Here is a 15,964-nt window from a genome sequence, read left to right on the forward strand (position 1 = left end):
CACACCCTCATGGGGTGAGGGTCCCCGCTGGGGGGCTTGACCAGACTGCAAACAGCCATCAGCCACTCACCCAGGCTGGCCAGGCACCCCAGTGGGGACCCCCACCATGAAGGGGGTATGGCCAGCCTGAAAACGGCCCTCAGCCCCTCACCCAGACTGGCCAGGCACCCCCAGCGGGACCTCCCCACCATGAAGGGGGTGTGGCCATCCTGCAAACAGCCATCAGCCCCTCACCCAGGATGGCCAGGCACTCCAGCGGGGACCCCCACCCTGAAGGGGGTGTGGGCAGCCTGAAAACGGCCCTCAGCCTCTCACCCAGGCTGGCCAGGCACCTCAGCGGGACTCCCACCCTCACCAGGGACACCCTTCAGGGCAAACCAGCTGACCCCCACCTGTGCACCAGGACTCTATCCTATCTAATAATAGAGAAACATGGCAATTAGCCGTACCTCCGCTACCCTTCCCATTGGCTAATCAGGGCAATATGCAAATTAACTGCCAGCCAAGATGGCGGCCGGCAGCCAGGCAGATTGAAGCTAACAGGAGGCTTGCTTGCTTCAGTGACGGAGGAAGCCAACGTTCCCCGCCCGCGGCTGCCGGCCTCTGAGCTTGCAGTTTGAAACACTGTTACAAATATAGAAGCTAAACAAAACCCCAGAAGCCTGCTTTCAGCCAGCCGGGATCTCAGAGCTGGAGTTGAAAGAGTGTTTCGATTATAGAACCCAAACAAACCAGATATCTGCTTTCAGCAGCCGAGGCCTCAGAGCTGGAGCCAAGCCTCAGAGCTAAAGCTGGCCCAGAATAAAAAAAAAAGAAAAAGAAAAAAAGGACAGGTTGGGAGCTTCAGTCACCTGCCAGCCTGAAAACGGCCCTCAGCCCCTCACCCAGACTGGCCAGGCACCCCAGTGGGGACCCCCACACTGAAGGGGGTGTGACCAGATGCAAACAGCCATCATCCTCTCATCCAGGCTGGCGAGGCACCCCAGTGGGGACCCCCACCATGATCCAGGACACCCTTCAGGGCAAACCAGCCGGCCCCCACCCATGCACCAGGCCTCTATCCTATATAGTAAAAGGGTAATATGCCTCCCAGCACCGGGATCAGCGGAGCCACGAGGCCTCCCGGCACCGGGATCAGCGTGACAGGGGGCAGCGCCCAAACCCCCTGATCCCCCTGTGGCTCTGTGTGTGACAGGGGGCGGGGCCACAACCTCCCTATCCGCCCTGCTCTGTTCGTGACAGGGGAAGGCGCCCCAACCCCCTGATCAGCCCAGCTCTGTGCCTGATAGGGGGGAGCTCCCCAACCCCCTGATCAGCCCTGCTCTGTGTGTGACAGGGTGCGGCGCCCCAACCCCCTGATTGCCCTGCTCTGTGTGTGACAGGGTGCAGCGCCCCAACCCCCCCCACGGGCCTTGCTCTGTGTGTGACGGGGTAGAGCCATAACCTCCCCATCAGCCCTGCCCTGAGTGTGACAGTGGTGGCGCCCCAACCCCCTGATCGGCCCTGCTCTGTGGGTGACAGGGGGAGCTCCTCAACCCCCTGATCGGCCCTGTTCTGTGAGTGACAGGGGGCAGCGCCCCAACCCCCTGATTGGCCCTGCTCTGCGAGTGACAGGGGGCAGCGCCCCAACCCCTTGATGGGCCCTGCTCTGTGCGTGACAGGGGGTGGCGCTGCAACCTCCCCATCGACCCTGCCTTGAGTGTGACAGAGGGCGGTGCCCCAACCCCCCAATCGGCTCTACTCTGAGCATGACTAGGGGTGGCATCGCAACCTCCCGATCCGCCCTGCTCTGTGCATGACAGGGGGTGGCGCCCCAACTCCCCAATCGGCCCTGCTCTGAGCCCGACCAGGGGCTGCACCTAGGGATTGGGCGTGCCCTCTGCCACCCAAGAGCAGGCCTAAGCCAGCAGGTGGTTATCTCTAGAGTGGTCCCAGACTGCGAGAGGGCACAGGCCGGGCTGAGGGATCCCCCCTCCGCCCCGAGTGCACAAATTTTTGTGCACTGGGCCTCTAGTCCTATATAATAATATGCAAATTGACCCTAACAGCAGAATGACTGGGAATGACTGATCACTATGACACACACTGACCACCAGGGGGCAGATGCTCAATGCAGGAGATGCCCCCTGGTGGTCAGTGCGCTCCCACAGGGGGAGCTCTGCTCAGCCACAAGCCAGGCTGATGGTTGCCAGCACAGCAGTGGTGGCGGGAGCCTCTCCCGCCTCCTCAGCAGTGCTAAGTATGTCTGACTGCAGCTTAGGCCTACTCCCGCTGGCAAGTGGACATCCCCCAAGGTTCCCAGGCTGCCAGAGGTATGTCTGACTGCCAGCTTAGGCCCGATCCCATGAGGGATCGGGCCTAAGCCAGCAGGTGGACATCCCCTGAGGGGTCCCAGACTGCGAAAGGGCACAGGCCGAGCTGAGGCACAAATTTTTTTGCGCCAGGCCTCTAGTGTGTGTGTGTGTATGTGTGTGTGTATATACACACACATACACACACACACTCATATACTGGTATATGAATAGGTGAATATACAGATATGAAGTTTGTGCTTCAAAGGATTTATGAAATGTGAAAAGACAATCCACAGGAGAAAATCTGTGCAAATATATATCTGATAAAGGACTTACATTTAGTATACAGAGCTCTTACAATTTACTAATAAAAGACTATAATCCAATTAAAAATGGGTAAAGAATCTGAATAGACATTCCTCCAAAGAAGATATAAAAATATCCAATAAGCACATGAAAAGATGCTTAACATTGGTCATTAAGTATATGAAAATCAAAGCTACAATGCGGTATCATTTCATACCCACTAGGAAGGCTATAATAAAGTCCAAAACATTGTTGATGAAGAATAATAAGATTGGTGATATGTGGAGAAACTGAAACCCTCATATAATGCTGGTGGGAATGTAAATGGTGAAACTGGTATGGAAGACAGGTGGTTCCTCAAAACCCTAAATATATAATTATCATACGATGCAGCAATTCCACCACTGGGAAATGAAAGCAGCGTCTCAAATTCAACACAAGTGCCGTAACCAGTTTGGCTCAGTGAATAGAGCATCGGCCTGCGGACTGAAAGGTCCCAGGTTCGATTCTGGTCAAGGGCATGTACCTTAGTTGCGGACACATCCCCAGTAGGGGGTGTGCAGGAGGCAGCTGATCGATGTTTCTCTCTCATCGATGTTTTTAACTCTCTATCCCTCTCCCTCCCTCTCTGTAAAAGATAAAATATATTTAAAAAAAAATTCAACACAAGAAAGAATAAACCAAATGTAGTATATACATATAATGGAATATTATTTAGCCATGAAAAGAAACAAAGTTCTGATATATACTGTAAGATGGATGAACCCTGAAAACACTATTTGAGTCAAAGAAGCCAGGCACAAAGGCTACATACTATATGATTCTATTGATACGAATGGCCCAGAATAGACAAGTCCATAGGGACAGAAAGTAGATTAGTGGTTATCAGGGGCTGAGGGAAGAGCAGAGTGGGGAGTCATTGCTAATGAGTACAGGGTTTCTTTATAGGGTGGTAAAATGTTCTGGAATTAGAAAGTGGTGGTGATAGTACAATATTGGAATAACCTAAAAACCACTGATTTATACACTTTAAAAAGGTAGATTTTGTGGTATGTGAATATCTCAACATATATTTTTTTAAGGTGAAAAGGTAGAAAAAGGTGATCTTTAGATAGAAATGCAAATTAAACCAATGAGTTAATACATTCTAAACATGTTAACAAAAGCTATAAAAGTTTATTAACACATTGTGCTTGTGACAATATGAAGCAAAAACAGGTACTTTTTGTTGAAGTATAAATGGATAGAACTCTATGAAGTGCAATTTCTCAATAATGATCAAATCTAAAAATTGACATACTCTTTGAGCAATCTATGCATATGAGTATGTTCTGATTTTATACTCACATATATATACAAAATATCTATACAAAAATTATCAGAAGGGCATTGGTTTTACATGGTAAAAGTATAGAAATAACACATATATGCATGCATTTGCAGAGAATGTTTATAGAAGGACATAAATGATACTACTAACACTTTCTGCCTTAGTCCAGGTGAACTGGAAGATTGGAAGCAGGGGTGGAAGAAAGAATTACTTTTCACCAGATATCTTTTGGTATCTTTTGAATTTTGCACAATGTACATGCACTACCTGTTCAATTAATTACTTAATTTAGGGAAGTGTAGTGACTATAGACAAGAAAAGTTATGGTTCTAAGGTAGCAGCCATAATTTTTCTTACTTTTATTCATCAATATATAGCTAGTATTAAGTGATCAAGGAATTAACAAAGGAATAACAAATAAGTTTAAAACCATTTTGTAATACATTTTAAATTTCAGGATTAAATACCTGTTTCTTAAAAGCTTAAGGTTGTTTTACCCAAACAAAACACATGTTTTTTGCCTACATAAGCAAGAGCTATAGAGAACACTGTGTTCTTTAAGAATGATAAAGTAGCACACTCTGGCAAATCTTGCTTGAGGAATTAGAATTTATCTTATTTCTTTATGTCCAGAAAAGGGTTAACATACCAGACCTACGGCTGCTATCTCTAGAAGGGTCTTAGCAGGTATTTGGGAAATTAATTTTGGGTGTGTTCACACCATTCCATAACTGAAAGGGTAATAATTTACTATGGCTAGAGTTTATAGAGACAATACATTTTATGCTGAATACCTGCTTTCCCGTTCTGGGAGCCTGGAAATTTGATATGTGCTGGACAGAGGGTGCCTAGGTGACCAACCTGCAATAAAAAACTTTGCACTGAGTCCACAATGAGTTTCCCAGGGCGGAAACACTTCACATATAGTGTTGTACTTTTATTGCTAGGGAAAAGAGTGTTCTGTGTGACATCTCATGGAGGAAGAAAGTATAAGGAAATCTATACATGGGATCCGCTAGACCAGTGGTTCTCAACCTGTGGGTCGCGACCCCTTTGGCGGCCGAACGACCCTTTCACAGGGGTCACCTAAGACCATCTTGCATATCAGATATTTACATTACGATTCATTACAGCAATGAAGTAGCAACAAAAATAATTTTATGGTTGGCTCACAACATGAGGAACTGTATTTAAAGGGCCAGAAGGTTGAGAACCACTGTTCTAGACATACTGTCTTATAACTTGACATGCAGAGCCCAACTTACTACATAGCTGTACTAAATCTTATGCTGAGTCTTGTGAATCAGTGAATCTCCCAAAATGAGTAGTGAGTGTTCTTGGAGACCCTCAACATACCTTGCTTAGCAAGAAAAATATTTTTTTAAATGCTATGTCATACAAACTGGAAATCATATAACTTTTGGCTGCTTAGTATGCTTATTTGCTTTTAATTTGTTGACATTTCCCCTAAAATGCATATGTATTTTCTTTGTTGATATTGTTTTCTCTGTTAATTATTTTATATTAATCTTTCAGTTGAAAGGGTTTTAAAAATAAAAAATATTTAATCACTGACTTAGCCCATAAGCAAAACATAAGTCAACAAAGAGAACAAGTGAGGAAGAAAGAAATGTGAAGAAGAAAATATTGACAAATGTACAAACAAAATTCTGCTTAAGCACTCTACATCAATGTGAAAGATAACATTGACTAAAAAAAGTATAGAAGAGCATGTCTGTTTATTTTCAATATTATTTGAGGTTTTTCCCAAATCCCGTTATCTGATACATCCATATTCATATGAATACAAAAAAATAAAGCCAAATAGAATGTTTTAAAGTATAGCCTGAAATAAACTACGGTTCAAAAATAAGAGGAAAGGATTTTTACAGCTTATGAAATTATGTGTCATTTGATTTTAAAAACGCACAGGTACTACTTCTACTTAAACATCTCCAAAGATATTTTCCTTTGGGGTGAAAAATGTTAGATCAGATTCTGATGTTCTGGCTAATTATCTTTAAGGGAAACAGGGCTTTTTAACTAAGTAAATTTAGAGAAAAGTAGCAATAAATTTAAAGTTATATAGTTATAACTATTTTAATATATGAATACACACATAAACCTGGTTACTAAATATTTAGTTATTCAATTAAACTTCTAAAATGACTCTGAATGGCATTGTGTTAGTGACCACTGATCAGAAATAGCCTTTGGTGAAAGTTAATCATTTTAATTTAAAAATAAAACCATAAATTTCAACATTTCTGCTTTGCATAAGTATGAGGAAAAGAAACAACCAAAAAAGGACAGTATGGCTTCATTTACTTTCACAACTGTAGATCAGTGATAGAATATTATAAGTAAACTATGTAAGAGAAAGTAATGCTGTCATCTTCATCTCTAAAGAAAATGGAACAGGGAAAGCAGAATTATTTGATGTGGGGATGAGTTGGAACTTACATAAGTCGACGTTTCCAAACTATCTGTGTTGACCAGTACTGGAGGAGGATTTGCCTTAAAGAAAGAATTATAATGTGTTAGCTTAACAGGAAAATTGAACACATTAAATATTAATGTTCACAAATGTTAGAAGCGTATGACAGATTTGCTATTTCTTCAATTATAGTTTTATATGAGCTTTGCATATGTTAAACAATGTACCCAGTTTCCAGCAACAAATGAAAATAGGTATAAGCGGTTAAAATAGATTTTCTTTTGGGAAATAAATTATTTCTGCTCAAACAGATAATTTCTTAAGGTTTGCAAACAAGTTCACCAGCCTCATCAAAAAACCCACAAGTATTCTTCAGTATAATAAACTATTCTCCCTGAATTGCTTAGAAGTCATTAGCTTTTCTGTTCTCAAGGATTCCATGAAGATTTCAATGACTTTATCACCCAGAAAGAAAAAAATTCTTTCCCACAATGAATTGTGTTTGAACATGAAAAAAAGTCTACCACACAAAGAAATCAATCACATACTTTTAGAAAACTGGAACCAGAACGGTAATGTAAAAGCCCCAGTTATTTTCAGCCCCAATTATTGCTTTCCAACTGTTATTCTAGACCACTCACACAACAATTACAAAACTTTTTAATTCAAACAACACACACACACACACACACACACACACACAAAAGCAAATAGACAAAAACACCACAAACAAATAAAAAACAAGCAAAAAACAGAAATACATCTAATTAAGTTTGGATTGAAAAAGTTTGGTTTTCTGGTTAAGTTCAAAGTAATTATTATATGGGTGAAATGAAATTTAATGAATAAAGTGTAATTTATGCCAAATGAAAAACACATCAGAACATATCAGAAACATACCAGAAAACTGATGTGATTTCCCTCAAAATTACCATTCTTTTACACATATGGAAGTATAGAAGTAACAAATCAAATGACATTTTCATAGAAAAAAAAGATGACTATCTTTTTTTTCAATATTATTATTTTTTATTTTGTTTTATTGCTTAACGTATTACATATGTCTCCTTTTTTCTCCTTTTTTTTCTCCCCTTGACCTTCCCCTGTCCTCCCTTTACCCCCCCAGTGTTTATGCTTATATGCATGCATACAAGTCCTTCAGTTGATCTCTTACCCCCCTCCCCACAACCCTCCCCGGAGTTCCTGCTGTTCCTGCTGTAGTTTGACAGTCTGTTTGATGTTGCTCTGCCTCTGGCTCAGTGGATAGAGCGTCAGCCTGTGGACTGAAGGGTCCCAGGTTCGATTCCGGCACATGCCTGGGTTGCAGGCTCGATCCCCAGTAGGGGGTGTGCAGGAGGCAGCTGATCAAGGATTCTCTCTCATCATTGATGTTTCTATCTCTCTCTCCCTCTCCCTTCCTCTCTGAAATCAATAAAGAAATATATTTAAAAAAAAGATGACTATCCTTTAAACAACTGTTAGGAATGTTTATAAGTATTAATAGTTCTAATCCAATTAATAAAGAATTATACATAAAAGCTGTATGAAACAAGCATTATATACAAAATAACCATTTTCTTCCAAGTGTACGGGCTTTTCTAAAAAGTAAATATTCAGACTTCAAATGTTTTACATTATTGCAAGCAAAGTACTAAATATGGACGATCATATGATAAGATGCTTAAAGACAACACAGTCATAGATAAATAATTATAAAGTATGCATTTGGGGTACATGAAGCAACAGGTTTAAAATGTGTAGGGAATACTTTATCTATCTACACTAATAAAAGAGAAAAATGGTAATTGGCGTACGACCGCTACCCTTCCCATTGGCTAATCAGCGTATCCTTATGCAAATTAACTGTCAGCCAAGATGGCGGCCGGCAGCCAGGCAGCTGGAAGCGAACATGAGGCTTGCTTGCTCCCGCCTGACTTGCCGGCCTCTGAGCTGGCAGTTTGAAACATTCTAACAAGTATAGCTGGCTGGGATCTCAGAGCTGAAGTTATACATTGTTTCGATTATAGAACGGCAAACAAACCAGCAGCGGAAGCCTCAGAGCTAGAGCCAGAGCTAAAGCTGGCCCAGAAGAAAAAAAAAAAAAGAAAAAAAGGAGCGGTTGGCAGCTTCAGTCAATCGCCACCCTGAAAGCAGCCCTCAGCCCCTCACCCAGACTGGCCAGGCACCCCAGTGGGGACCCCCACCCTGATCCAGGACACCCTTCAGGGCAAACCAGCGGCCCCCAGGCCTCTATCCTATATAGTAAAAGGGTAATATGCCTCCCAGCACCGGGATCAGCGGAGCAGCGAGGCCTCCTGGCACCAGATCAGCATGACAGGGTGCAGCGCCCAAACCCCCTGATCGCCCTGCGGCTCTGTGTGTGACAGGGTGTGGCGTCCCAACCCCCTGATCGGCCCTGCTCTGTGTGTGACAGGGGGTGGTGCCCCAACCCCCCCCCCCCCCCACGGGCCCTGCTCTGTGTGTGACGGGGTAGAGCCATAACCTCCCCATCGGCCCTGCCCTGAGTGTGACAGTGGCGGCGCCCCAACCCCCTGATCTGCCCTGCTGTGTGTGTGACAAGGGGGCGGTGCCCTAACTCCCCTATCGGCCCTACTCTGTGCGTGACAGGGGGGAGCTCCCCAACCCCCTGATGGGCCCTGCTCTGTGCATGACGGGGGGAGGGGGGGGCAGTGCCCCAACCCCCTGATTGGCCCTGCTCTGTGAGTGACAGGGGGCAGCGCCCAACCCCCTGATGGGCCCTGCTCTGTGCATCACAGGGGGTGGCGCCGAAACCTCCCCATTGACCCTGCCTTGAGTGTGATAGGGGGTGGTGCCTCAACCCCCCAATCAGCCCTACCCTGAGCATGACTGAGGGTGGCATCGCAACCTCCCAATCTGCCCTGCTCTGTGCATGACAGGGGGCGGCGCCCCAACTCCCCAATCAGCCCTGCTCTGAGCCCGACCAGGGGCTGCACCTAGGGATTGGGCCTGCCCTCTGTCACCCAGGAGCAGGCCTAAGCCAGCAGGTCGTTATCTCCCGAGGTGTCCCAGACTGCGAGAGGGCACAGGCCGGGCTGAGGGACCCCCCCTTCCCTCCCGAGTGCACAAATTTTTGTGCACCGGGCCACTAGTATATATATAAAAGCCTAAGCGACCATTACTACCGAACAACTGAATGACTGGTTGACCAGTCGCCATGACACGTACTTACCACCAGGGGGAAGACGCTCAATGCAGGAGCTGCCCCCTCGTGGTCAGTGTGCTCCCACAGCCAACCTCCCATGGTGGGCCAACCTTCCTTGGTCCCTTCCTCCAGCTAGCCAACCTCCTGCGGTCCCTCCCTCCGGCCGGCTGGCGGGCCTCGATTGCTCCAACAGGGACTGTGTGAGACGGCCCTTATCAGCCCCAATCGCTGGCCAGGCTGAGGGACCCCATCTGTGCAGGAATTCATGCACTAGGCCTCTAGTTATATATATGTAAGCATGACATTAATTTTATGTGGATTCATACCTTTGAATATCATAGTCTGTCTTTGAATGATTCCGTGAAAACCAAATCTCATAAAGATACTATTTATAAGATTGCTGTTTAAGCAAAAATAGTCAATTTACAGACATGAGATTTTATGAATATTTGAAAATATTCATTTCTCAATGACCTATTGAGATACTTCAAATTAATAATATTTCACTTAATTAAAAAAAAACTAATAGTACAACTTTACCTCATTTTGTTTAAGCAATTACAGAAGAAGGCATGAAAGAACAAGGCTATTTAAAGTTACAAAAGAAGTTACATTCTTAAAAAATTATGGCAAGAAAGCCATTTGGTTCCCTCTGCCCATTTATTACAATGGGAAAGGTAGGAAATCAAATTTATACCAAAATTATTACAATGCTAGCTACTCATGAGCACCAACTCAGAAGATAACTTTTGATTCTAGTCATATAAAAGACTGTAAGATTTTGAAATATTTACAAAGAAACATGATATAAAGTGTTACATTTACTTCAAAATAAAACCATGAGAGGTTAGAAGTGGGAGGGGCTATAGATTATATAAAAGAATATACCAGTTGATGATTACTGTAGTTGGTGATGAGTATACAAGGGAGTTCACTATTCTATTCTCTCTACATTTGAGTATTTTGGAAAATTTTCATAATAAAAAGTAAAGCAAGAAAAACTACATTGACTCAAGCACTCAGCTATTTGTTGTTAATCCTCATACTGAGGATATTTTTTCCATTGATTTTTAGAGAGAGTGGAAGGGAAGAAGGGAGGAGAGGGAGGAAGAGGGGGGGGGGCAGACAGGCATCAATGTGAGATACATCAACTGTTTGCTTCCTACACACATTCCTACATAGGCTGGAGAGTGAACTGATAATCCAGGTATGTGCCCTTGACTGGGACTCGAACCTGCAACCCTTAAAGATGTTCTAAGAACTTAAAAGATAAGGTGAACAAAGACAAGAAAATGATGTATGAACAAAATGAAAACAAAAATCTATGAAAGAAAACATAAAGAGAAGTCAAAAGGAAATTCTGGAGCTGAAAAGTACAATAATTGAAATGAAAAATTCACTAGAGCAACTCAAAGATAGATTTGATTAGGCAGAAGAAAGAATCGGTGGATTTAAAATAATAAAAATTATGTCTGAGAACAGAAAGAAAACACTAAAGAAGAGCGACCAGCATTTAATAGGCCTGTGGGCCACTATTAAGCAGACCAACATACCCATAGTGTGAGTCCCAGGAGAAGAGAGAGATCAAAGAGCAGAGAAAAAAATATGAAGAAATAATGGGCAAAACATTTCCAAATCTGATAATAGACCTGAATATAAACATCCAAGAAGCTCAACAAACTCAAGGTAGGATGAACTCAAAGAGATTCACACAAAGATACATTAAGTCAAACTTGGAATACAAAGACAATTTTGAAAGCAGCAAGGAAAAAGTAACTTGCAGACAAAAGATCCTCAATAAGATTATCAACAGCTTTCTCATTAGAAACTCTGAAGGTCAGAAGGCAGTGGGCTGATATATTCAGAGCTAAAAAAGAAAAAAAAAAAAAAAGGCAACCAAGAACCCTATACAGTGGGGCCTTGACTTACGAGTGTCCCGACTAACGAGTTTTTTGAGATACGAGCCGTCTCTCGGCCGATTTTTTGCTTTGAGTTGCGAGCTAAAATTCGGGTTATGAGCCAGCTTCAGATACCCCACCGCTAGTTGGCGCAGCGAATGTCACAGTGAACGCCACAACATCACGTGTCTCACTCGTTCACTTTAAGCGGTTAGCTCTTAGTTGAAGCATCAGTGTTGTGCTTGCAGTTATTTTGCAAAACTTCATTTTTTCAACCATGGATCTGAAGAAAGTAAGTGCGAAGGACAGGGCTGAGAAGAAGCGGATGATGTGCATTGAATTAAAGAAAGAAATTATTGAAAAACATGACCAAGGTGTGCGTGTACTTGACTTGGCGAAGCAGTACGAGCGTAGCACTTCTACGATCTGCACCATACTGAAGCAGAAGGAGTCGATACAGGCTACAACTCCAGCCAAGGGCGTTAAAATAATTTCTAAACAGCGGACATCTATCCATGAAAATATGGAGAAGCTGCTAATGGTGTGGTTAACGAGAAGCAGCTCGCAGGAGATACCGTGACGAAGGCTATAATCTGTGAGAAGGCACGAGCTATTTACGCTGATTTGCTGCAGCAGACCCCAGGCACTTCAATGGACGAGGCATCGGGCGAGCCGTTTAAAGCCAGTCGGGGCTGGTTCAAAAATTTTAAAAAGAGGACCGGCATTCACTCCGTTGTCAGACATGGTGAGGCAGCGAGTGCGGATATAAAGGAAGGTGACATCAATGAGCTCATCGAGGAGCACTCTGAGGAACTGACAACGCAGGAGCTAAAGGAGCTACAGACGCAGCAGCACAAGGAGGTTTTGCAGGAAATAGATGACACGGAGGAGGAGGAGGAGGTTATCTCTATAAGTGAGATAAAGGAAATGTTGGGAATGTGGGAGAAACTTTCAAACTTTATTCAAAAGAAACACCCAGAAAAAATTGCAACTGGGCGTGCGATGGAGCTATTTAATGACACTTGCCTAACTCATTTCAGAAATATTCTGAAAGGGAGGATGGAACAGATCTCATTGGACAGGTTTTTATCGAAAACTCCTGTACATGAAAGTGATGAAAGCGTGGCGAAAAGGGCAAAAATCAGCAAATAAGATTCAGTTATTCAGTTCAGCCTTTCTCCTCCAACTCCATCAGCATCTTTAAGTCATTTGATCTCCAAGGTAAATGCTGTACATTAAACTTAATAAAACAAGTTTATTGCACTACATTCTATTGTTCAGTATTGTGTTTTTATACAATATTCGTTATTTTTAAATACATTTTTCTTATTTAAAAACATTTAACAAAACAACTGCGGTGTTTTTTGGGTGTCCGGAACGGATTAATGGCATTTCAATTCATTGTAATGGTGAAAATTGATTTGACATACGAGTAATTTGAGTTACGAGCTCGGTCACGGAACGAATTAAACTCGTAAGTCAAGGCCCCACTGTATCTGGCAAAAACTGTCCTTTCAATGTGAGGGAGGAATTAAGATATTCTCAGATAAACAAAAACTGAGGAAGTTAGACCATCCCTGAAAGAAATGCTACAGGGAGTACCGTAGGTTGAAATGAAACAACAGCATACAGTAAATCACGGTGTTTGAAGAAGTAAAATCTTCGTAAAATAAATACAAGAGCAATTATAGAAGCTCTTATTAATGTAACTGGTTTATAACATCACTTTTTGTTTTTTACATAACTTAAGATATTAATATTTTAATAGTTATATTTAAACTAGTGGTTCATGCATGGGGGGGGGGGAGGGGGGAAGGTTCCCCTCAGCCCAGCCTGCACCCTCTCCAATCGGACATCCCTCTCGCAATCTGGGACCCCTGGCTCCTAACTGCTCACCTGCCTGCCTGCCTGATTGCCCCTAACCCCTCTGCCTGCCTGCCTGATCACCCCTAACTGCCCTCCCCTGCCAGCCTGATCTTGCCCCCAACTGCCCTCCCCTGCCTGCCTGATCTCACCCCAAACTGCCCTCCCCTGCCGGCCTGATCGCCCCTAATGGCCTCTGCCTCAACTCCTACCACCATGGCTTTGTCCGGAAGGAAGTCAGACATCCGGAAGATGGCCCGTCTACCCGGTCTAATTAGCATATTACCCTTTTATTAGTATAGACAGATTATATAGGATACGATTGCTTAAATGCGGGGGGGGGGGGGGAGCCTTTTTCATCAGGAGGAGATGCTCTTGGCAGACAAAAATACATCATCCCCTATATCTGGTCTGATAGCCAGCCATATGCACTATACTGAACTTAAGAGACACAATAAATAAATCAGACCTAATAATAATATGAATATACATAATATAACTAAACTGTAAACTTAAAAATAATTAAAGTGGTAAATTTTACATTGAGTATTTTATCACAATAAAATAATTGGGAAAAATATATGACCTCCATCTAATTATGACTATCAAACAAACACAAATTGAAGAATATTATACAAAATAGCTAGGCTGTTCTCTTATAAAATGCCACACTCATGAAAGACAGACAGACTATGGAGCTACTCTAGGATACATAAGACTAAAAGATCATGAAAACTAACTTTAATGTGTAGCATTGCACTGACCTAAGGACCTGTTTTTGGTTTTCCTATAAAAAACATTATTGGGACAACTGGCAAAATACAATTAAGGTCTGTAGATAATCCTGTATAATAAAAGGCCTAATATGCTAAGTGTTTAGTCAACCGGTTGGCCGTTCAACCAATCAAAGTGTAATATGCTAAGGCCGCTCAACCTCTCACTATGACGTGCACTGACCACCAGGGGGCAGACGCTCTGACCGGTAGGTTAGCTTGCTGCTGGGGTCCAGCCAACAGGATAGAGCGAGACGGGCTAGACATGTCCTCGAGCCCTCCCATGATCCCTCCCCGTTGGCCAACCTCCCTCATCCCTCCCTGGCCCTGATTGTGCACTGGTGGGGTCCCTCGGCCTGGCCTGCGCCCTCTCACAATCTGCGCCCTCTCACAATCTGGGGATGTCGGAGAGCTGGTTTCAGCCCAATCCCACAGGTCAGGTCGAAGGACCCCACTGGTGCACGAATTCGTGCACCGGGCCTCTAGTCCTATATAATAAAGAGGCAATATGCAAATTGACCCTCACACCCTTGCGTCACAAGATGGCCACCCCCATGTCATCACAAGATGGCCGACACAAGATGGCCCCCCCCATGTTGTCACAAGATGGCTGGCAGGGGAGGGCAGTTGGGGGCGACCAGGCCTGCAGGGGAGGGCAGTTGGGAGGGGACCAGGCCTGCAGGGGAGGGCAGTTGGGGGCGATCGGGCCGGCAGGGGAGCAGTTAGGTGTCAATCAGTCCGGCAAGTGGTTAGGAGTCAGCAATCCCGGATTGTGAGAGGGATGTCCCAGATTGGAGAGGGTGCAGACTGGGCTGAGGGACACCCGCCCAGGGCACGAATTTTGTGCACCAGGCCTCTAGCAGTATTATATTACAGTAAACCCTCAATTTTTCAGACCTCAATATAATGAACTTTGGATTTAATGGCAAAATTTCCAATCTGTATGCCAATACCTGTTACTTTTAAAATGCTTTCAACTGTGATTTGCTTATAATTAAATTAACACGTTATTTTTGCTATTAATTCACTGTTATTTTTAATAAATTTTAGCAAATAGGCCATATGTGGTGCAGGAAGCCACCCACTGCTGATACTATCATGAAAGTGCACCAAGGAACGTGGAAGGCCGATGGATCTTGGGCGCTAGCAGGGCTGACACTATGCACTGATTGTTCATGTTGAGATAGTGGTGGCTCAAGGCAAATTCCCTAACCTAATAATCCTTTTTCTGTTTACCAAACTTTACCTTTGATATACTAGTATGCATTGTTAAAGGGCAAATGTGTATTCAAGTAAATAAAAAGCGGACTAGCCAGAGGTCAGTGTGCTCTTCATGAAAGAGACACCACCTGGCCCCAACTCCTTAAAAATTCATATTTCTTGTCTACTGTTTTCATTTGTGCGTTGGCCCCTCCTTCAGATCCTGAACCCATCCGTGCAAGTTGTAGCAATGTGGGAAAAAACACTGTAGTAATTTCACTGACATAAATAAATATTACTTATCTACAACCATAGTCTACATATTTAAATGCAAGAGTCACCACTCATAAGCAATGTTAGGTGAATGATTAGCACGTGCTCACGCGAGGTAATTGGCTCTGTTGTCAAGTGGCGAGTCTTTCTGCAGCAGTTTTAATGCGTGCCGGCTGATTTTCCAACATATGTGAAGCCACGCCCCCGCCAGGTGCACTAGTTTACTCACAGTGACTGGTGAATGCACATTTACTAGACCTATTCAGTGTAAATTTTAAATTACTGTGCTACATATAGGAAACTTTTCTGTGAAATTAAACTTTTCATACATACTTAATTTCAATTACCCAAACATGTCTATATAAGTAAAAACAGGTTAACTAATTTGTCAATTTTTTAACACATG

General features: G+C 43.6%; 1 protein-coding gene across 12 annotated transcripts in view; it reads right to left on the reverse strand.

Moving 5' to 3' along the window:
* DLG1 (discs large MAGUK scaffold protein 1) overlaps positions 1–15,964 on the reverse strand; it is a 286,228-nt gene that overhangs the window by 126,612 nt on the left and 143,652 nt on the right. For all 12 annotated transcript variants that reach the window (XM_023750530.1, XM_023750533.1, XM_023750534.1 and 9 more), the window contains one exon: positions 6,394–6,447. In XM_023750530.1, coding sequence (XP_023606298.1) covers positions 6,394–6,447 — 54 coding nt within the window. The remainder of the gene's footprint in view (positions 1–6,393; positions 6,448–15,964) is intronic.

This window comes from Myotis lucifugus, unplaced genomic scaffold (genome assembly GCF_000147115.1).
Source record: "Myotis lucifugus unplaced genomic scaffold, Myoluc2.0 scaffold_14, whole genome shotgun sequence".
Taxonomy (NCBI): domain Eukaryota; kingdom Metazoa; phylum Chordata; class Mammalia; order Chiroptera; family Vespertilionidae; genus Myotis; species Myotis lucifugus.